Source organism: Caretta caretta, chromosome 1 (genome assembly GCF_965140235.1).
Source record: "Caretta caretta isolate rCarCar2 chromosome 1, rCarCar1.hap1, whole genome shotgun sequence".
Classification (NCBI taxonomy): Eukaryota; Metazoa; Chordata; order Testudines; family Cheloniidae; genus Caretta; species Caretta caretta.
Window position 1 is genome coordinate 170,313,964 of NC_134206.1, and position 23,468 is coordinate 170,337,431.

The window sequence follows — 23,468 nt, forward strand, 5'->3', positions numbered from 1 at the left end:
TAGTTCTCAAAGCCAGTCCGCTGCTTGTTCAGGGAAAGCCCCTGGCGGGCCGGACCGGTGTGTTTACCTGCCGCGTCCGCAGGTTCGGCCGATTGCGGCTCCCACTGGCTGCGGTTCGCCACTCCAGACGAATGGGGGCTGCGGGAAGTGGCGCGGGCCAAGGGACGTGCTGGCTGCCCTTCCCGCAGCCCCCATTGGCCTGGAGCTGCGAACCGTGGCCGGTGGGAGCCGCAATCGGCCGAACCTGCAGGCGTGGCAGGTAAACAAACTGGTCCAGCCTGCCAGGGGCTTTCCCTGAACAAGCAGCGGACCGGCTTTGAGACCCACTGGTCTAGATAATATTTAGTCCTGCCATGAGTGCAGGGGACTGGACTAATGACCTCTCGAGGTCCTTTCCAGTCCTAAGATTCTATGATTCTCCCCACCATAGCCCATAGGACGCACTGTCTCCTCTCACCCAGAGTCTGTGTGATCCTGCTCCATGTGAGGAATCATTTTCAACTCCAAGCCTGGTTAATGTTTTTTCAGTAGTAGCAGTGCTTCCTTACCTACTGAGCCACAGTTCTTTGGGGATTGTTGAGGTTACCCCCGTAGTTGTACCAGGGAAAGCCAGAACCTCAGAGTTTAGGAAGAAAGCCCTCGACAGATACTTACGTTGGTGTCATGATTTTGGCATTCTGAATAAAACCTTTTCCCGAGATAGGTACCTGTACTAGCATGATTGATTTTACACAAATTAGCATATATATACTCTCTGTATAGGTAGAACTACCATGCACTAGAAAATATAGCCCGAATAAATTCCTCTGGTCAAAGTATAATGGGATTTGGGTGATTAGCATTTGTCTTAATAATAAATAACATTTTTGTTACTCCCTCTTCCCTTTTCCCCTTGTATCGCTCTTGCCCTCCTATCCCCCCAAAAAGTATAGCATGTAGTGTGTCCTGAACTCTGACTGTTTGACTTTGAAATGCCTTGCATCTTAAATCTCAACCTAGATGATGTCATTTTCCCGGCATGAAACAGCCAAGTCTTTGAAGTGCCATAAATCTGTATGGCCTTGTTAGCTTTGTTCTTACCATGAAGGAGAATATCTTTATAAGCACATACGAGACAACTTCATGGTCCTGAGGCAGCCTTCTTCTGCAAATGTATGTCTTCAGAATGATTTGTCTTGTTGCAGTTGTTTGTTCTCACACAGATGATAACAATTTTTTGTTGGAGTCTCATAATTTCTCTAAACCTATGACCTAAAAAAAATAGAAGTTTTCTTTGGGTTGTGGAGTTGATGCATATGGATGGCTGCTGGCAAAAAAAAGATGAGTTTTTCTGATCAACTAGTATAAATAGAGGCTTTGAGCACTTTAAATTTGACTGATTGCAAAAATCCAACCCTTAAAATACTGCTTGTGCAAATACTACAGTGAATGTTGTTTCTAAAGATAATCATGCTATTCTACTTTTTCACAAGCCATTCATTCTCACTGCACCAGAGTTGAACTCCGGATCCCAGAATTATCATCTCCTCAACCCGGCTGTGTGAGCTGTCACTTTATAATCCCACTTCCTGTACCCTGAAGGGTTTAGGGAAATGATAACAGGCTGTGAAACCTGGTCTAGCCAAATATGTCCTTATCACATTGCCTACAATGCTTGTTTTCATCATATGGATTAGCAAAATGGCTTTGACATTAAATTTCAACGTTAGTTTTGAGGACAAAGATCAATTGTTTGGCAAAGAAATGTTGTTTTCAAAAACTTCTAACTGCAAATTCAGAGTGAAAAGGAGTATTAAAGAGAGGTTAAAGGTCTGATTTAAAGCCACAAAAGGGAAAAAATAGATCATACAGAGTTGCTAATGTAGGCTGATGCTCAAGACTTAACATGTACCATGGTGTTTTAGAAAGGCACAGTGACTTGAATTAATGCTGTAGTTTCCATGTTCTCTCATAACTTGCAACATTCATGATAATTCAGTCTTCTAAACAGAAACTGCCTGTATGGTCTGGGCAAGTTTTTAAGGCCACCAAAATCATGACCTAAAGAGACGAGTGCTTAATGTGCACTTAATGCATTGTACCACCCTGTACACTAATAGGTGCATTTCTAAATACACCACGCTGTTCGATTCACAGACCAATGGTTTGATGGTCTCTATGCCTCTCCTTGTTCCACCATTATGGTTAGGTTTGGAAGGATTAACTTTTTAACAGTAAATCTCAGTTAACGTCAATTTCACCACAATACAAACCCACGAAAAAATATTTTTATTGATAATAATCTAAATTTACAGATAGACAAAGTAAGAAAAATGCTGCCTGAGAACTTATTAGTTTGTTATGAGCATATTTACTTTGTATATTTTGACATGCAATGTTAACTGTTTGTATTTTAACAGTTCTAGAACTTTAACTTTTACACTTGAATATCAATGCTCTTGCAACAAAAAGAAAATACAGCAGGTCACAGATGGCTCAACAATCTCACCCACAACACTAGCTGAACTGTCCAGGAAGAAGCCCAGATACCCTAAGAAATGGTCGTCCTCCTCAGCAACCTCCCAGCCAGCGTCATCTTCAAAATGCCTGTTTTGACCAGTGGTTGAGGGTCACGAACTATTTGCCATTCCTGATCCTACATAGCACCTATGCCCTCCCACCATTAGGGCGATTATCTGTCCCATTTCCTACCTTCCTGGGATCCTATCAGCTCGGGTGGATGGATCCTGGAGGTGATTTCTCCAGTTCAGCTCCTTACCACCCTCCTGCCCTGTTCCTCCTCAGGGACACCTCTCTCAAAGACTTCTTAAGGCAGGAAATACAGTCCCTCCCTCTCCCAAATGCTCTGGGGGCAATCAAACTTGTCCCACCGGACTTCATCACGGAAGGGGTTCTATTCTTGGTACTTCCTCATCCTGAAGAAAAGCGGGGGATGGAGATCCATCCTGGACCTCAGGACTTTAAATACCTTTGTCCACTCCCAATGGTTCAGAATGGTGACTCTAACAACAGTAATTCTCTCTCTGGATCCAGGAAATTGGTTTGTTTGGGAGGTTATTTATGTATGTATTTATTTATTTATTTACAGTAGTGCAGACAGAGGTCACTGTTGTTTGCACATGCAGTGTTCAGTGGAAGAAGTTCTACTAATGCACAGAAAGTGCTGTCTTCCAAGATTGCTGCCTAGGAATGAAAATGGGGACATTCATGAGCAAGATCAAGTTTTTGATAACAATTTACAGTGATTTTAAATGGCACGTATAGAACACACAGAGAAGGAAACAGCAGTTACCCCCCTTTGCAAGAGAGTATTACTTTTAATTCCCCATGGCAGGTGACCTTTCAGATTGTTCAAAATAGGCCTACTGCAAGTTTTCCTATATTGTTCTTCTGCCAGTATTGTACTTGGGACATAAGTAAGCTCAGTTCTTTGTGTTCAGCATGCATACAGAACAGACTAGCAGAAATTGCACATAATCTTGACCTGTTCTGATCAAAAGCCAGCTGATGTACTCCATCAAAAACTAGAAAAGTTTGTGATGTGAATGAATGCCTTTTAGAATCAGTTGAAATTGGTTCATTTTAACTGAGGACATAAAATCGATTTAAACGTCTTATTTTTCTCTGAGATGAGAAGGTCAGTATGTTAACCCATCTAGTAACTCTACTTCCTCTGCTGATGCTGGAGGGTCTGTTAAACATCTACAGTTAATGCACTGCTTCACTTCTAGCAACCTCAAGTTAAGAGAACTTGGATGATGTTCAGACAGGGTGATCCATGTCTTGTTTTTAAATTGGCAACAAGACTCTGTTAAATGTTGCAACTATTCTTTATAAGGGGAGCAGAAGAGATGATTATCTGCACTATGTTATTTGACTGTTGCTAAATCCCAAACCATGAGAGGAAAACTCAAAAGTTATGCTCCATGTTTTGTTGCTGTGTAGGTCATGAGGGAATGGGAAGAAGCGGAACGCCAAGCAAAGAACTTGCCAAAGGCTGATAAGAAGGCTGTTATCCAGGTAAAGAAAAACACAATTACAAGCAGACCAATTGGGGTTGCAAATAAAATATGAACCACACTAATTGTGGTATAATTTGGAAGCATATTTGTGTTGGGGAATTATTATTTTCTGCTTTTACTGTTGCACTTTTAGCTGTCAGATATCAGTCTGTGCTTTTATAGTTAGCAATTGAATTGCAGTGGAGAGACTCACAATGTACAGTGTTACCAGTGTAGGGGAAGGTTTTCAATGAGAGTAGGATAGATCTTCAAAAGGAGTTAGGAACCCCATTCCCTTAGGCCACTTTGACCATCCCAGATGTAGTGAGTAGTTACACCAGAATTGTAACAGTATAAACTTTTGATACTGTGTATCTTGGTTCCATGTAGAAATGGGCAAATAGGTTTTGGGAGGTTGGAATAGGAACCAACCTCACTCAAAACAAACCTTCAACCAAACTGGAAATTATCTATTTTTCTTTCTGAAATATTGGAAATGTTTGGAGGGCCTGCATCAGGGCAGAGGGTTCACCAAATTTATCTGAATATGCTAATAGAATGAAAGGAAAGCATTCCCCCTCCACACCTCTCCAGATAGCACACCAACCACACACAAAAACCTAGCCCAAGTAGAGCTGCCTATAATCCAAAGAGCCAGAGACTCCTTTGGGTCCACTGGGGCCATTTGAATTAATGTGGTAGGCATTCATATACTTCCAGGTTGGTTTCAGTGCAGCATCACAAGACAGATACAAATCAAGAACCAGAGTATTACTTATTAAATCCTGCAGTCTTGCTCAGTGTCTTTTGTCCATTCAGACTTTTTCCAGCTCGTGGTCATTTTTTGTTTTCTAAGTGACCAATGTTAAGTAAATTTCTGATGTCTCATTCTGTTGAAGGGGGAATTATTTTTCCCCCATATATATGTTCAGGATAGTCAGAAGAGCCTGAGAATCTCCGAGGGCAAGGTGCCTACTAAAATCAAATGCTTCCTGCACTGAATCTTACCACCTTGAACAGGATCCTAAGACTCACATGAAGGATTCATGTGTTGTCATGCTGAAATAGGCAAAAATATTTGATTGGTTAATATGGCCAGATGATCAGACATGGTGAGCACCTAAGCTCCCATTTTAAGCCAGTGTGGGGAGGGTTCAGAAATTGTACGGATCAACACACTTGGCTGTAGTAAAAGGCAGGTCACTTCCATCATTTGTGGAGAAGGATTTTAATGCTCTGTGCAAAAGGTACTTATCCTTGCTCTGCCGAGCTCTTTAACCATTATTCTACTATTGTTCTTTAAACATGCAGCATTTCCAGGAGAAAGTGGAATCACTGGAACAAGAAGCAGCGAATGAGAGACAGCAGCTAGTGGAGACTCACATGGCCAGAGTGGAAGCCATGCTGAATGACCGTCGCCGCATTGCTCTGGAGAACTATATCACAGCTCTGCAAGCCATCCCTCCCAGAGTAAGCAGTATGCCACAGACTTCACCTGCTATGTAGAAATCACATTAGATATCCTAGAGAGAGGAACGCACCAAAGTACAATTCCCCTCTGTAAAGGCACAGAATAACATTTTCTTTTCCTTCATGAGAGATTCACTAAGGATGTTGCCCAGAATTTGCAAACCTGGATCCCTAAAGTTATGCTCCTTAATCTGCATTTAGGCACCTGATACTAAAAGTGACCTGAGCTTCAGAAGTTGAAAGCACCCACAAATCCCAACAAAGTAATAGTTAAGTGCTACAGTGTGGTGTGCAAACAGTAAGACGTAAGATGTCTTTTCCATCTCAAAGTTTTGTGATTTTTGTGTGCTTAAATATTGGGATGCTGGGGGACAGAGCTAGTTTGTGAGAGGATTGTTGGGCATTGACTTCAGCTCCAGAACAGAATCTTAAATATAGTAGATGTGCTAAATATTGTTGTTGTTAATTGTGATATAAACACCAGTTTCAAGATGTGGATTGGATGGAATTTTTAATTAATCCATATTTGTAATGACTAAATGTAGTCCAAAAATTGTAGGTCTTGTGACCGGGTCAGGCCAGATGGGTACAAAAGAGGGCTCGAAGGTAGATACATTCGTTCCAGGTTAAGCAGGTCCCTTTTCCCTGGGTAAAATAACAGGGATTATTCCAGAACACTCAAGAACTTTCTAGAACTAATTAAGGCAGGCAGGCTAATTAGGACACCTGTAGCCAATTGGGAAGCTACTAGAATTAATTAAGGCTAATCAGGACACCTAGTTTAAAAAGGCTCTCACTCCAGTTAGTGAGGTGTGTGCAAGGAGCTGAGAGTGAGAGGGCATGCTGCTGGAGGACTGAGGAGTACAAATGCTATCTGGCATCAGGAGGAAGGTCCTGTGGTGAGGATACAGAAGGTGTTGGGAGGAGGCCATGGGGAAGTAGCGCAGGGAGTTGTAGCTGTCACACAGGTGTTACACAAAACACTATAGACAGCTGTGATCCACAGGGCCCTGGGCTGGAACCCGGAGTAGAGGGCGGGCCCGGGTTCCCCCCATCCCCCCAACTCCCTGTTGGATACAGGAGGAGTTGACTTGGACTGTCCCACCAGAGGGGAAGGTCCCTGGCCTGTCCCCTCCGACCCACTAGGTGGACCAGCAGAGACTGTGGGGATTGTTCTTCTTCCTTTTCCCCATGCTGGCCAGGGATAAGGTTATCTGAGGGAATGGCAGATTTGAGCCACGAAAGTGGCCAAACTGAGGGCTACTGTGAATCTCTGAGGCGAGCAAAATCCGCCAATAAGCGCAGGACCCACCAAGGTAGAGGAGGAACTTTGTCACAGTCTGTATTTCCCAGAGAAAAATGAGCCCACTCAGAGTTTGTGGAAAACAGTCAGTCATTTTATATTTTACTGACACTAGATGGAAAAACCCTTAGGGCACTGACAAGATTTTAAGTCAATTGTACAAGTTATGTAGAGTTAGAAGAGACAGATTCAGCAACTTTCCACTTTTTGGAAAGTGATGCAAGTGATAAATTTGGAAATGCATCCAAAGCATTCATTAATCTGCCAGAGCAGAAAAAAAAGACAGTCGGAAATATATGGCTACTGAGATTTTGAAACAAACATTCCTCCGCCACCACACATTCTTATGGTTAAAAGTCGTCTAAACAATTCTCTGATGTGCTAGAATGTTGGTGGTGATGACCAGGAGTTGGGCTTAAGTAAGAGGTTTAACCTCTCTTATTTGTCAGAATAGACTATGTCAGAGAACCTCTCCCTGATGTCACTTGAGTAGGATGGTTTCCTTTATGGAAAAAAATCCACTTTGCGGGGGAAAATTCCCCTTTGGACAGAAAACTGCTTGTCAGCTGGATTGTGTGAGAGACTGTCACTACTTAACCACAGTGGTAGGAAAGACTTAAAAGCTGGGCTTCCACGTTCCAAGATTGTGCATTGTACAACACAAGGCAGAAAACAAAAATTGCTGCAAACAAGTCTTTCAGATAGATGATTAATGTGCAACAGCATTGTAGTTATAACAATAAATATTTTTAAAATGAGGAATACTGGGTTACAGGTGAAAACACAAATCTCAAAATCACAGAATTTGAAGATGCTAGGGTTTGGGTTTTTTTGGTTGGTTGGTTTTGTTTTTAATTAACCAGTTAATATTTCATCATCAGCTTTAACTCAGCCCCTCTATTCCAAAATCCTGGTACGCTTGTTTATCCCACAGATACAGTTGTAGAACCCTGTTACCTGGCACTTAAAGGAAACTGAAATCTTCCCAGTTACATATATAAATGATGATGGTGAAGTCTTTTGTAGGCTCCTACAACTTGAGCACACCTTTTTACCCTGTATCAATTAAAAGAGGAATCTCAGGCCTTTCTTATAAAGGCTTGTAATGTATATCCTGTATATTTGGGGTGAATGTGGAAAAGTGTGATTCCTGGTATATGTTTTGGAGCATGGGATCTCTGATTAATTTTGACAGGATGAAAAGACATGCAGTCTGTGGTGTGGTAGTGGATGGTGCAGGGTGTTGTGCAACCATATATTAAGAGTAAGATGCGACATGTTGTGGCCTCTGACTCGTATCATAAGGATAGTGAAAAGCCTGGTCTCCAGCCCTTAATTAGTGGGTAGGTTAGCAATTTATAGATCAACACACAGTTTCCTTTGGGACAGTGTGGTCAGTAGCTCACAGCTAAAAGTTACGTGGGGGTAGTGCTTGAGATAAATCTAATCATAGCTTTTCTGTTGATTTACTGCATGGCCTTGGGCAGATCACTTAACATCACTGAGTTTAAGTTTTCCTCTCAGTAAAACGTGGATAGCATATCTGCCTTACAAGAGGATTGTGAGGAATAAATAAACTTCTAAAGTATTGGAGAGCTCCAGTGAAAGGAGTACAAAGGAGTAAATATTTTAGTCTAGGTTTTTGGAGCAAAGTAACTAATGTGCAGATATGGGGTCAGCTCCATGTCAAAAAGAGCTAAATCTTTTCCTACTTAAAAAAAAAAAAACAACTATTGGGACTGACAACCTGTGTCATCCTTTGGACTGTTGTGCTGAGTAATGTGGATTTACACATCACGTAAATGGGGATTTAATGGTATCTTAAAGTTGTCCCTGAACTAGTTACAGCAAAAATCCCACAGTACAAAAATGGATGTGTTTAAAGAGAGTCAGCCCTGCAACACAAAGCTGTTGCCTCCTGGAGATGTTACCATACAGAGCCTCATCATGATCAAATGGAGGCTGTGAGGGATGAACAGCAGCTCTGAGGTTTTTAATAGTTCACCTGCCAGTTTTGTTAATGGTGCTATACTTGCCTCCACCATTTTTTCCCCCTCATTTTCGTTACAGTCAGTTGCCAATATCAGCTGAGATGTATGGTTCACAAAGTGCAGCAAACAAATGATGACTGCAGTAGCAGGGTCTGTTTTGTTTTGTTTTGTTTTGTTGGACAGTGGCTGAGAGCTGAAGGATAGTTAGTTATGTGTGAACAATCTGTCAGATGAATTTGGCCATGTGAGTGTTCGGATGATCTTCTGATTCATGAACAGCAATACCATCAGAATCCAAATATCAGTCCTCTTGCACTCCCTGAGGCCTTTGTCACTAGCAAACTGAAAGGAGTTTGGGCCTGAGGAAATCAAACCTTCTTTGTTTACTGCTAAACAATCTTTGCCGAGAGGGAATTCCCCTCCAATAACGCTTTCCAATGATAAGTCAAGCACTGTGCTATTTTGTTAATATACTCACTACAGAAATAGAGTAAACATTTCCAGCAGCTTAATAACTTAGTTTGCCAAGTGAGGTAGCCAGATTCTCTGAGGGAAGGTATGAGAGAGCATTTGTGTTTAAATTGGAAAACAAATGGCTGTGTTTCATTGCAGTTCCTCCACAGAAGAATGTGAATCCCTGGTGCACTGGCTAAGGTGTGAACTTTTTGTGAATGCTTACTGTTAAGATACTGGCAGCAGAGAGAGAGAGAAGCAAGTTCCGGTTTGTGATAAAGCTGTTTTGAGCTTTTTGTTTGCAGGGTAATTTTCTTTAGGCCTGTGCAACGTCTTTCTCAGATAGATGAGGGTCACAAGCAATACACGTTGTCGATATTGCTTTTATATAATATAAATACATTTGCTGCTGCAAAAAGACTTTCAAAGAGAAGATAATGTAGTGAGGAGGGGCAGTGAACTGGGACTCAGCAGATCTGGGTTCAGCTCCTGGCTCTCCCCAGTCTTCTTAGTGAACCTGGGAAAGTCAATCTTGCTGTGTCTCAGTCCCCCTTATGAAAAATTAGGATAATGCTACTCTCATACCTCACAGCAATGCCATTAATAAATGGTGGGGTGCTGTGATACTACAGATAAACACCTAGCAAGGCATTAGACCGGAGGTGGGCAAACTACAGATGTGGCCCGCGAGGCCCTCCTGCCCGGCCCCTGAGCCCTCAGCCCCTCCTCTGCTGTCCCCCCTCTGCGGGGGTGTGGATAGTGGTCGGGGGAGTGAGGGGACAGGGAGCAGAGGGTCGTTGCATGGGGCAGAGGTTCTGGGGTTCGGTCGGGGGACGGGAACGGGGGGGTTGGATAGGCGTGGGAATCCCAGGGGGCCTGTCGGAGGGCGGGGCAGTCAGGAGACAGGGGGCGTTGGAGAGGAGGTGGGGATCCCGGAAGGGGGCTGTCAGGGGACAAGGAGCGGGGGAGGTTGGATGAGTCGCAGGTTCTGAGGGGGGAAGGAAGTGGGAGGGGGCAGGAGCCAGGCTATTTGGGGAGGCACAGCCTTCCCTACCTGGCCCTCCATACCGTTTCTCAATGTCGATGTGGCCCTCAAGCCAAAAAATTTGCCCACCCCTGCATTAGACATTCCCAGCACAAGGCTGAATAGGGAAAAGAGTGACAACACCCGGACCGGGGTGTGGGGGCAGAAGGTTAAAATTAAAACAAAAAATGGGAAGAAGGAAGTAAAGAGATTATAAAACAGGAGAGAACAGTTTGGATGCTGTCAGACAAGCACAGTACAGTTTTATGTGCACACGTGTATACATCCAGACACTCACGTTCTATGCTATCGTCTTCCTTGGCCAAGGGCACCCTAGCTGGTTTTGGCATCTTGCACATCAGTGCTGAGGAACTGGAATTCAGTAATGGTTTTATTTTGTGCAGGACAGATTGGTATAACTGCAATATTTTTGAAGTAATTGTATACCACAGTACAATCCCAGCTACATAGATGTTCTGCATGGTGACCCAGCATTCAGGAAAACAGAGAAAGTACAAAATGGAGTCACGTAGCTCAAGGCTTATTTAAGAACAAAACTAAGCAGAAAATTGAGCAAGATAGTGCAATTGAAAGCAACATCATGCAAGCTGTCCAAAACCTCAGAGCTGATCCTTGTCTCAGATTCTTTGTGCAGCCGAGCTGTTCTGTACTTTGTTGCCTTTGGAAATGGAATGCAGCTGTTCAGTCTCCAACCTCAAAATGTTGCACTGGTTTGCACTGCTCAGTGGTATTACTACAGAAAGGAGGATTGATGTCAGGTGGTGTTAATATGTAACTACAGCTTAGATAATCAGTCATTTTGTTCTTCATTTTGCAAATAAAAAAAACCAGGGGAATACATAGTCATAATTCTCTCTGAGTAGGTTAGCTCAAATATTTGTTCGTTTTATTTTTCACACGTACATCGAGTTTAATAGGCTTCCCCTCCTTCCCCCCCCCACCCTCTCCCTCACTTTTCCATTTGATCTTAATGGTTACCTTTGGCTTCCTATGTAAAAACTTGTTTTTCCCCTCAAGTTCACAGGGTAAAAGAGAGAAAATGTAAGGAAAAAGTTCTGAGGCTCATTTTCCCACTGGCTTGTACACTTTGCACAGAGGGTGTAAAATGCTACCGCTCTGATTTGGAAACTCTTGGCACAAGTGTAAATCATGGGCCATGGGATAAGGCCCTGAATGTCTATCTGAGTTTCAGCTGCCATGTTGTTTTTGTTCAGTTGCTTTAAGAAGACTATAGTTTGTGCTTTTAGGGCAACACAGCTCACTTGAAGAAGGTGGTAGTGCTCTCTGCACGATGGGATAGAGTTTTGGCCATCTCAGTGGGAGAGAAGGGCATGTGAAGAGGCCTCTCCCTGAGCACTGCAGGTCTTTGCTGAACCCAATTAGACTGCTGTGGGAGTAGACCAAAGGGGGAGGGTCTTTTGTATCTGCAGTTGCACTGATCCAGTGATCAAAATGCCTGGAGTCAGGAAAGAGGGGCAGCAGCCATTGTTCCAGCCCATAGACCCACCCACCTAACCCCACAGATGTGGAGTTTTTTGCACAAAGCCCCATTATGGGATTTGTGCCAGGAGGAGTAGGTTTCAGCTTTTCTTTTAAACTGGGTCAAACTTTGAAAATGCTTTTGTGTGAATAAAAACAGACTCCCTTGCGTCCTAGATGGTTTGCTTGGTCACATAGTGTAGTCATAATCCTCGGTTTGCCAGCAGGAGAAGATGGGTTTTCTAGGAGCAAACTACTGATGAAACAAAATGGAGCCATGTGGTAGGTTTTAAATAACTTTGCCAGGTCCCATTTTATCTAAAACCCAGATTTCAGAGGGAAAGTTCTTTCTAATAAATGTTTCTGGCTTTGCTCCATCTCAATTTCAAGTAAGAGCAAAATTTGCAGGTGTTTTTAATTTTGTAAAACATAGTGAGTTAAGATTCCGAAAAGCAAAACCACAGTTGGTCCAAATCTTGGTCCCATTTTATCCTTCTCTCCGAAAGTCAAGGGAGGTGTAAAGCTGAGAAGATTGGATATAAATTGTGGCATTTTGCCCATGTGTAGCTTAAATAACAATTTTTTTTTTGTAAACAAAAGTTGCAGATGGAGACCTCATTAAAACCATGTGAAAGGAAACTGCATCCAGGTTTAATTATGTTTGAAACGTTATTTCAGTATGAAAGTCTCTTTAAATATTTGTAGCTCACCCTTCAGTAGAGTCTTTCTTGAACACTCCCATGATAATCTGCTTTTTCTGCACCAGACCAGTCCCATTAACTTTATAGTCACCTGATAAAATCCAGCAAGTTAATCATCCTTATAGGCTAATAAAAAGAAGTAATTGTTGGTCATGCCTCTTGGTTTTTAAGTGTGAGAAAAGTTTTTGATCAAAATGGTGAGGCTGCTCAGAGTTTTGCATGGAAGTTTCCCTAGAAGCTGTTTTTCAAATACACAAAATTGCTTTAGTTGGGTTTTTGTTGGTGCTGTTTTTCAGTGGTCAGTATTCTGGGCTAGCGAAATGGGAGTCAGCTTGTTTGTATCAATCTAGACTAAATGTGATAAACTTCCATTTTCGATAAACACAGTGGAATTGTTGTTTCAAAACATGTTGCACACGAGTCACTGAGATTGAAATGCTGGTTCAATAGCATAGGAAGACAATGTGTTTAAGGGTTGTATAATATTTCTCACCTGCTTGCAACTGTTGTATCAGAGCTCAAATTTCTGATAATGTCTGGTTTCTGGGTCAGGAAAGAGACCAGTGGGACACTTTTCATTGTAATTGCCTCTTGAAAAGAAAATATAAGGGTTTTCATGTGCTAACTTGGTGGGTATAAATAAAACCAGACTTCGACCAGTTCAATCATTTCCACAGGTCTCCAGTATAGAGGAATCCTTTGGGTACTAAAGCTGAAAGCTGGAATAAATGAGGAAAAAAAAAGGGGGGGACTAAACCTCAGGATATAAATTAATAAAATTCCCTTTATGGACAAATGGCAAGGAGCTGTCAACACTGACGAGAGTAAAATCAAACTAAGGCCTGCTTGGTATGGTGAAGATTAGTTTAAAATGGAGATAAAGAACTTTTTCTATTTAGGATGTTATAGGAACAGCTTCTGTTACGCTACACTTTGTAGCCTTCTGTTTGCTTCATGAAAGTATTTCATAAATGAATGCCTATAACCGTGAATTCACTTTTATGGGGGTGAGTGTTCTCTCAGAGTACCTTTCATTTATAAAGCTGTTTCATCAAGAAGGGTCTCAAAATGCTTTTTTGGCCTTAGATGTAAGGATCACTTCTCCCACCGTTGACGTGCAGCCATTTCTGGGATGAAAATTCAGCTGCTATTGTGCATCAGGAAGATATCAAGAAAAACTTGAATAAGTAAAATTACAGGAGGGATTTAGACAGACGGATTCTAATTACCTGAGTTTGGAATTTGTCCAAGACATTAGAGTTAACAATTCACTCTTGGAAGTGGAAGTGGAAAAAGTTGTCTGAATATTCATGGATTGTTTATGGTCATGAAACCTTTATTTTGCCTCTCATCCAAATGATGGCACTGGCAGTAGCACATCTCCCACAACTCCAACTTAAGGCATAGAATCAATACTACTATAACTGAAAGGAACAGATGCCGTCTGCCAACTTGTCATCAGAGTTTCCTGCTTCATCTGGACTTTCATTGTGTCTCTCAATTTCCAAACTGTTTTGGAAATTTTAAGACTGCATGATTAAGCACACTTCAGTCAGGAAATTACACAGTCACAGTCACATTTGCAACTTTAACTCTGTCCTTTGTACACATTTTCACAGTATGTAAAAAGACTGTTTCCCAAATAACAGAATATAGACACTTTTTCCTACAACCTTAGGCACAAATGCACTATCTTGTAATAATGTGTATGTAGGATGAACTGAATGGAAGACCTTTACAAACCAGCTATGAAAACTACAGATAACCATCATTACACAGCTAAGTCTGCAATAATAAGGCTAACAGTTAAAATTGACTGGCCTGTGGTAAATTTTGTAGCTGAATTACATTGTAGTTAACTGTCTCATCATCTGAATTGGACCAAGAAAGACAGTGCTGCTGAGTTGGTGGAAAAATATATAGTATTTGGGTGCTAACAGAATGAGTTAAAAAAAGAACTTATCTTAGACTTAGAACTTATCAGAGAGAAAACTTGTCCATAAAAGTACAGACTAGGCCACTCTGGCAATTAATTTAAGTATAAAAGATTATAAATATGATTGTAGAAAATAATGCAGTATATATTCTATAATATTGGAGAAATAATATGTGATCATGTAATTAGACTGTACCATACGGAATACACAGAAGGGGACTAAGTTTTGTTTGTTTCTAAAAGGGCAGGTGTTTGAATCTGCTGAAAAGTTCAAGGTAGAAGATGGGCTACTGAGTAGGATGTAGGTGAAATAGTCAAGAGTGCTTGATGAGCACAAGTTATCGTACCACTCTACAATTTATTACATAGATAACCTCAGTTTGTTTGAGTCTGCACACACGCACACTTTTCTTCTTAACATATAGAAAATGTGAGCATGTCCTTGCTTGTAAGAAAGTCTCTGTGCCAACCAATCAGGATTGTCCAGTGTTCTGAAATCAGAATTATACAATATTCTTAATGAAATAAGATGTGTTCAAAATGTTGAGGAATTCGGGATGCTGCTTCTTAGGAGGTAATTTAACATTCTTGTTACTGGATTAAGAAGAGTAGCTGAAAGGGCCAGTCAAGATAAATATAAGCATGCGGATGAGGAAAGTCAATTTGCAAAATCCAGTTCGCTTTCTGATAAAAGTTAAATGAGATAATTAAAAAAATAAGGTTTTGTCAATTATTCTCGCTGGACTGTAATGAAAATTATTCTATAGGGCTCAGACAACCCCTGCTAGCTGCCTTAAGCAGTTTATTAGCTGTTTGGCATATAGTCCCCAGCAGGTTTTTTTTAGTAATAGTAGTATAGCTACAAATGTATAAAAAGAAAAAAGAATCCTTAAAAATAGGGAGCAGAATTTTCAATTGATAAATACTGTACCCAGTGTTTTTTTCAATAATTATCAACCCTGCAGATTAAATATAAGACATGCGGGGCTGACTCAGTGGTCTGGCAGCAGAGCAGTCTTAGGCAGAGGAGATCAGAGTTCAGATCTTGAGATTTAAATGATCAGATAATATCAACATTTTCATTTATGCTTTAATTTGAAGGTCTCTTCCCCCTCCCGACGTAGTAATCCATGCCCCAACATAACAATAATCCGTCCAGCTGTAGGAACTGGTCCTGCATCCCTTCAAAATGGGTAATTCTCAGTGAAGAGAATGGGAGTTCTGCATGTGATAGGATTGCAAGGATTTGGCCCGTGCTGCAGACTTAGTTTTTGTGGGGTGGATTCAAGATCACTTTAATCCCTCCTTAAAACTCAACTCTGCCAAGACGCCTACAAGATGCTATCTGCTGAGAACAGCTATGCAGAAAGTGAGCCATAACTAATGTTCATTTTGCTAAGACATGCTCCTTTCCCTGTCACCTCATTCTCTGCCTCCTCACCTTCCCCTTGTTTGCTGCATCTACCTAGATTATAAACTCTTTGGGGTAGGTGCTGTCTTTTACTGTGTCTTTGCCCAGTTCCTAGCATGATGAGTTCCCGATCTTAGTCGGGGCCTCTAGTTACTATCGAAATACAAATAACATTGAACTGATCTTTAGAGACAAGTACCACCAACCCATTCTTTTATATGCACATCTCCAGCACCAGCAGTTACCAATTTATTATATTCTGTTTCCATTATCATCCTTGAAAAGTAATTTTACTTTTCTGTGACCAAAATTTTGTTTATAAAACATATAGGTTATTTGTGGTCACAGCCACACCCAAACAGGCAAAGCTGCTACTGTGCTTTCATCGCTTCTTACTAAATTTGACAGCTTTGTCTAGAGTTAAGTTTCTTAAATTTCTGGCATCAGACTGGGGAGGGGAGGGAGTACTGACCTCTTCCAGAAAAGGCATGAGTATGATTATTCTTTCTTAGACAACTGAAGACTCTGGAAAAGCAGAACCATCTGCTGTACATTGGATGTTCAATAGACAATATCTCATTTGTTTTGTTGAGCCCAAAGTAGAAATGACCTCACATACCTCCTTTTAGCCAGGGAAGCTTGTAGATTATTTGCTCACAGTTATGCACAGGGAGTTGGTGGCAGTGACAGGAATATAACCCAGATCTCCTGACTCAGTCTCTGGTAATAACTACTGGACATCAGGCAAGCCTGAATAGTTTATTACATATTGTAAATAAAATGGCCACCTGCCATGTGCCCGGGGTGCTTCTGCGTTGCCCTGCCCTTTGTTCTCTCTCTCTTCCAGTCCCTTTTACAGAGATTCCACACACTTGCTCATCCAGACACCACCCTGGGGCCTGGGGTTATTCAGACGACAACTCCAAAAGTAAAACTCAAAGTTCCAAAAATATGTCTCCAAAGCATGGCTCTGACCTCAGAGCCATGGGGAGCGAAAGGGTTCCTTCATAAAGTTCTTTCTTTTGAGTTATTAGGGGTGACCTGCCATGTGGTTCAGCTTGCAACTGTCCTGCTCAGAGCTGACTCCCATGTAGACTTCCTAGAGTCAGCTCCCCCAAACAGCTGCTTCTCTTTCTCTTATATGGAACCATCTGCTGAGGCTCCCTCCCCACACCAGGTTTCTCTTGTTAGCTCATGTAACAAGGCTGATCCAGGCTTCAAATCTCCTGTAGGCAGCTCCCTCTCACCCCCTTTGCTCTCTCACACGTACTTATGGAGATGAACGTTGTGGCAGCATTCAAAAAATTCTGTTTTATAGATAGATGCAATCCAACTCTTCCAGTGATGGCTTTGTTCACAAGCTCCTAGCTATTGGCAAATGAACTTTATGAATCAGTGTGAGACAACAGAATGTTTCACAGCATCAAAAACTCTCCTTAGCTTTAAATCACACTTCTTCAGAGTCCTGATTTCCTAACCTTCATTGTGCTGTTTGATAAATAAGTAGACCATTTGTTACTGTCCAGGTCTTACCTTGGGTCAGCATAGTTAAAAACAAACCTGCAGGCTTGTTTGAGCACATGCAGACTGTCTAGTGCTTTTTTTTTCCTCCATTGGAAAGAAACTAAGATGTCACGACTGTACGAAAACCCGTACATTTAATAGTTCATTTGAGGTCTTGTGCTTTTAATTAAGTTTCATGTGCAAACATCCAGGAGTCATTTCTTGGCAAATGATGCTCTAGGCTCTCATGATTTATCTGTTGTATCCTCCCCCTGTTAGTAGTAAGTTTTGGGCTTTCCTCAGTTCTTTAAATAATTACACTTAAAGTATGCTGCCATGTTATGCAGATGGGGCTAAGTCAGAATAAGTGGTCCTTAAGAGGTATTTATTATTGCTATAGCAGTAAGACCTCTCTTAGTATAGTTGTCCCAGATAATGTAAATCTTCCTGGATCTTACCATCACAGTAGACAAAATTATGTTGAGGGAAAACAAGAAATATGTCCCATGGCATTAAACATGAAACTTAAATGGAGAGTCTCTTCAAGAAATAGAAATTAAACTGTTTGTCTTCTCTACCCTAGCCTATTTTATTTTTTATATATATTTCTTGAGGCAAAGAGGACTGAAATGTCAACAAAGATAATCTCACTTCCTTTCTTCGAAGTTCCACCATTGTTTTAAGTCCCCGGTGCTTCCTTCTTCTCTAGCTCTGTTTCTGTAATCCTTTGACAGTTGTTGTTTCAGTTCACGTTGTCCTTACTGCAGCACTCATAAGGTTATTTACTTTTAGGGACTTTATCCATAGCAGGAGTCTGCTGGCAGTTTGTTTCCAAGACTCTGTACCACTAATGAATTTCAGTCCTAAAGCCAATAAAGCTTCCTTTGACTTTGGAAACAATTTTGCATTTTTTTTTTATCTCTAGGCTAGAAATGTCCTTAGAAGAGATTTTCATTTTCTTTTTTCTTTTCTAAAGATTTTTGAAAACTAAAGAGATCCTTAACTCTTTGAACACTGTATATCAGTGTACACATCCAGAGTAAATTTCAGCAGGCTTTATCCCTATAAATGAGCACCTGTCCCAGTCTTCTTCACACCTTCTGAACCCATTCTTGATTCACTCCCACCCTACTTCTCCAGGGTGGAGGTGGGAAAATGGGGGTCTGGGGGTGGGGAAGGAAAAATGGGAACCTAGGAGGGCAGGGATCTGGGTTATGAGGAGGGAGAGGATAGAGATGAGGGAACATAGAGACCCTGGCTTGGGAGGGCATTGGGGGAAAGGGGAATGGGAGTGAATACAGAAATCCTGGCAGGGGGGAAAGGGGAAAATGGGGAGCATCGGGGGGGAGTAGGGAATGGGAGGGCACACAGAGCCTCTCTCATGGGGAAGGTCAGTGGTATGGGTACAAATCCCCTTGACATGAGGGACGGGGTGAGAAGAGTTGCATGGAGTCCATGAAATCTAGGGAGATGGGAGGGTAGCACACAGGGAGCTACTGAGAGGGAAGTGAAGGAATGCAGAGAGTCCCTGGTGGATGCAGTGTGTTTGGCCTAGACAAGCTGTGGAAATGTGTGAACTCCTAGTTTCAGGTAGGCCTAGATTAGCATGTTAACTAGGCACTTCAGAGTGATTAAGTATTGCTGACACCAACAGTAAAACAGTTACTGGGTACATCTACACTGCAGTTAAACACCTACAGCTGGCCTGTGCCAGCTGGCTCGGGTTGTGGGACTGTTTAATTGCAGTGTAGACTTACAGACTGGAGGCTGGGCTCTTTGACCCTGTGAGGTGAGAGGGTCCCAGAGCTCAGGCGGAAGCCTATACTGCAGTTAAATAGCCCTGCAGCCCGAGCCCCGTGAGCCCAAGTCAGCTGGCACTGGCCCGCTGCTGTTTTTAATTGCAGTGTAGACATACCCATGGAGAGAAATGTAACAGATGGAATTTAAACCAGGCCGAGCTGGACACTCCCAACACTCTCTAGTTGTCATATCGATCTGTGGCCATTGCCCTGCTGCATAACCTGCGATATACTGATCAAGTGACTGGATGTTCTTCCCAGTAGTTGCAGGCTTTATCCCTATAAATGAGCACCTGTCCCAGTCTTCTTCACACCTTCTGAACCCATTCTTGATTCACTCCCACCCTACTTCTCCAGGGTGGAGGTGGGAAAATGGGGGTCCTTCTTCAGTGGACAGGTGTTGCAAGCAATGACTGTTTTAGAGCTTTGTCTTAGGAGCAGCCTCTGATCTAAGGTATCACAATGGTCAGATATGCAGAAAAGTGTGTTGAATTCAGAATTTTCTCCTGCTTTTCCTCCATAGCCTCGCCATGTGTTCAATATGCTGAAGAAGTATGTGCGTGCAGAGCAGAAAGACAGACAGCATACCCTCAAACACTTTGAACACGTCCGCATGGTGGATCCAAAGAAAGCTGCCCAAATCAGATCTCAGGTAATAACCAATAAATAAGGCAAGCAGCGTTTTGAACTATTGCAAATCTAGTATCAGCAAATTTAAATTAACTTCTGTCTCCTGAATATACACTGTAAACTGTGATACTATCTGCTAAATATTTGACTCCCTCTTTTACAATTTTCAATACAATAGGGTCTCAAACATTCTGACCAGGATTTCTGTAGCCATTTGTAAGGGTACTTTGTGGTGCCCATAAATATAAATTGTGCATTTTGCTTGTGTCTAACACACTTTTCAGCTGAGATCACTGTATTTCATGGAACATCGACTGCTGAATGTTTGTGCAACCCTTGATACATTTGTTTTGGAACAGCTTTCATATTTTCCTTGCAAATTACATAGAACAAAAAAGAAGCCAACAGAGATGTAGCTGACTTTCAAGATGCCAATTAAACTTGTAGACACAGTGGCTGAGTTTGAAAATCTGTGCGGTAATCTGTAGAATCTGCTTTTTCTTTACCGATACCATTAATTGGAAACTCTGCCCCAGCTGTGATTCTTGAACTGATCAAGCATTGCTAGCAGCCAAATTACACCCCTTTGTTTGACACCCCTTAGTTTGAACTTCTGTGCCAGATTTGGAAGTTGAGATCATATTGTTTTAAAATCACTGGAATCTGAAATGTTCATCTCTAACTAGCCCCTGAAAAAACCTTACAAAAAATCACCCTTTTTTTTTACCTTTAATATGACCATTTATTTTAAAATTTGGATTACTTTAACACTGAGCCTGTGTGCAGCTGAAATTCGCAGCATACAGGCTTCCTGGTCAGATTACATCATCCATGATGCACCATGGTCTAGCTTCTTAGTGATGGGAGATGGTGCTTCATGGGAGTCCAGTGACATGGTGCATCATGGGAGAGGAAGATCAGCTGGGAAGCCCAGCTCATAGAGAATGAGGACGTGAGGTAACAGAACAGCTACCCCAGCTGCATTTCTGAATTGAATAATTTTGACTTTTGGATGAAATCATTTTGGTTTTGGAACATTCTGTTTTTCAACAAAAAAAAATCAAAATTTTACTCAGAAAGCAAACACTTCCTGTGAAAATGTTTGTTTAGTCAAAAACCCAATTTTCCATCAAAAAGCAGGTTCAAATTTGACCATCTTCATTAACACCCTCGTCTCATTCAGTCCTTATTCACATGTTAGGTATGGACAAGGATGCTAGGAGAAGATGTGAGCTCAGATGCAGGGACACAAGAAGGGGCCAGACAGCAGAACCATTGCCAGAAAGACTGTTCCTTTGTCAGCTTCTGGAGAGAGCTGAAATGTGCAATAGATTTCATGACTGGAGACTTGCAGAATCCACAAGGCATGCTTCAGTGTGTTTATTATACCTACTTCCTCTGAAAACTGTCGTGCTCTGTAATATATAAATCTGCAATGATGACTGTAGGTAAAATGCTGATGATTTCCCCCCAAAATGGATCTTCTATTTCTGTAGGTTATGACACACCTACGTGTGATATATGAGCGCATGAACCAGTCTCTTTCCCTTCTCTACAATGTACCAGCGGTTGCTGAGGAGATTCAAGATGAAGTGGGTAAGTTAACTGTTTGTTTTTTGTATAAGAATCATAACAATCTAGAAAGGAATTGGGTCTTAATCTTCAAATAGAAAAAGAGTTAAGATACAGTGCTTCCTTTTGTCTATAGTGAAGATAGCTAGCAAATAAGAGGACAAACCTGTCAATGTTTTAAAACTATAAATGGGGACATTTCGGGAGGTGTAAAATATGGACGTATCTTTTAACTTGATTGATGTACTCTGGACTACGATGAGCTTTCTAGAGGGACTGAATGGAAAAAGATGATTCATATTTTGCTTTCATAATGGCCTCTCCCGCCTACATTATGTTTCTTTGAAGTGGCTATCTTTTTATATAGGACTTTAAATCTCACAGAACATATGCAACAATGTCTTCACAATTTTTGTCTGAGTGTAGTAATTTACACTTGGCACCCACACACTGTAAAGAAATCAGGGACAGCTGTTGACTCTTGTCACCACTAGATTTGGGAGGATAACTGATGGAGATCAAATCATGTTTCTTCCTTTTGGATATTTAATTCAATGTGATAAATCTAATTCGGGTGTCTTGGGAAGACCCCAAGCAAAATATTAACTTGCCAGGACTTAAGCATCTTTTCTTTGACTGATCAATAAAATGCTTCCAAGCTGGCATATTTCCAGTTAAATTTCAGCAATTCCATGTCACTCATTTATATGACATGGGAAATTTGAGAATGGCAATGAGTCACACCACTGTAGAGTAGATGAAAGTTAAATGGCCTAGAGGAGCCATGTATCTAAGTCCTCCATGAGGGTTTTCATTGTGCTAGGTTAAAACTGCTGATTCTTCTTAGAGTGATGGTACCTATTATATTTCACTCTGGGTTACACATGTGCACCATGTGCCTGGAGTCAGAGAATTTGAAAGTGTCTGTTGGTCCACGCATGCATCCTGGCTCCCCATGTGCTTCCATCTGAGGCAATAAAGGGCTGGGTAGACCAACCGCATCTTCAGTTCCTTCTCACCACCACATTGTCCAGGTCAGAACCTTCAGTGTCCTAGTCTCTGATACAGTTCTAATAATTATAATTATATAGTTTTATCAGATTTAGTCATAGTTTTGATAGTTTAGAATAGGGTAGAGCTCAGGGGTCTTGACCCACCCCAGTACCCCATTCGGGTACCGGACTATGCCCAGAATTCCAGGATTCAAACCGTGTCTCCTCGTTGGTCAGCGACAACCACCAACGCTGCCTCTACTGCCTGAGAGAAGTTCACATCATGACTAGGCGCAGTATTTGTCAGTCTTTCCCCGGCCACACCCAAGAAGAATGAGCACTTGGTTTCCAGAAGTATCTCATGGAGATGGTCATGAGACCACAATTGCACCCAGGCCATGGAACCCCCCTATACATCATCCTGAATGAAAGAGGAGCATGCCTCCTACTGCTCTTAGGTCTGACTCTGATATCAGAGGAGCCACTCCCACAGACCCCACAGCAAGGCCTATTCAGGAAGTTAGGAAGCACACCCATAAGCATGGGACTAAGTCTTCCTCCAAGTCCACCTCAAAAAAATTGGACATTCCTTCCACCAACTGGGCTCAAGGGGACATAATATGTACTAAGTCTCACAGAAGAAGATTCTTAAACAGTGGGATCCACTGGTTCCATGCCAGCAGTCCATCAGTACCACTGTTTCCAGTGCCTCATAAAACCCGAGACCCCCAGGCACTAGCAAAGATTTCATTGAGATCCAGATCCCTGGCTGCTCCTCAAGATATCTTTGCCTTTCTTTCCTCATCTCTGGGCAAAACTATCATCACCAGCATGTTCCTGTGAGGCTGGGGAGCCCATATGGACAACCGCATGACACAAGGGACACAGAAACCTGGAGAATCCAGAATGCAGATCAGTATTCTGGAACTTCTTGCGTGCCTTCCTTACTGCTCATTCTTTCTTCCACTCATTCGCTTCCATCATGTCCTGATAATGTCAGACAACACCACCACTATTTTCTGCATCAACAGACAGGGGCGGAGGTTTGAAATCCACAACTATTTGCAGAAGTGGTCAATCTCTGGAACTGATACATCAGCAATCAGATCACCCTATCCCCAGCCTACCTTCCAGAGCAGAATGTGCTCATGGACTCACTCAGCAGACACTTTGCAATTGACC

The 23,468-nt window shown here is 41.9% G+C and overlaps 1 protein-coding gene across 4 annotated transcripts in view; it reads left to right on the forward strand.

The window, feature by feature from the left end:
* Window positions 1–23,468, forward strand: part of APP (amyloid beta precursor protein) — a 294,805-nt gene that overhangs the window by 215,878 nt on the left and 55,459 nt on the right. For all 4 annotated transcript variants that reach the window (XM_048868071.2, XM_048868062.2, XM_048868089.2 and 1 more), the window contains 4 exons: window positions 3,946–4,020; window positions 5,313–5,471; window positions 19,616–19,744; window positions 21,219–21,318. In XM_048868071.2, coding sequence (XP_048724028.1) covers window positions 3,946–4,020; window positions 5,313–5,471; window positions 19,616–19,744; window positions 21,219–21,318 — 463 coding nt within the window. The remainder of the gene's footprint in view (window positions 1–3,945; window positions 4,021–5,312; window positions 5,472–19,615; window positions 19,745–21,218; window positions 21,319–23,468) is intronic.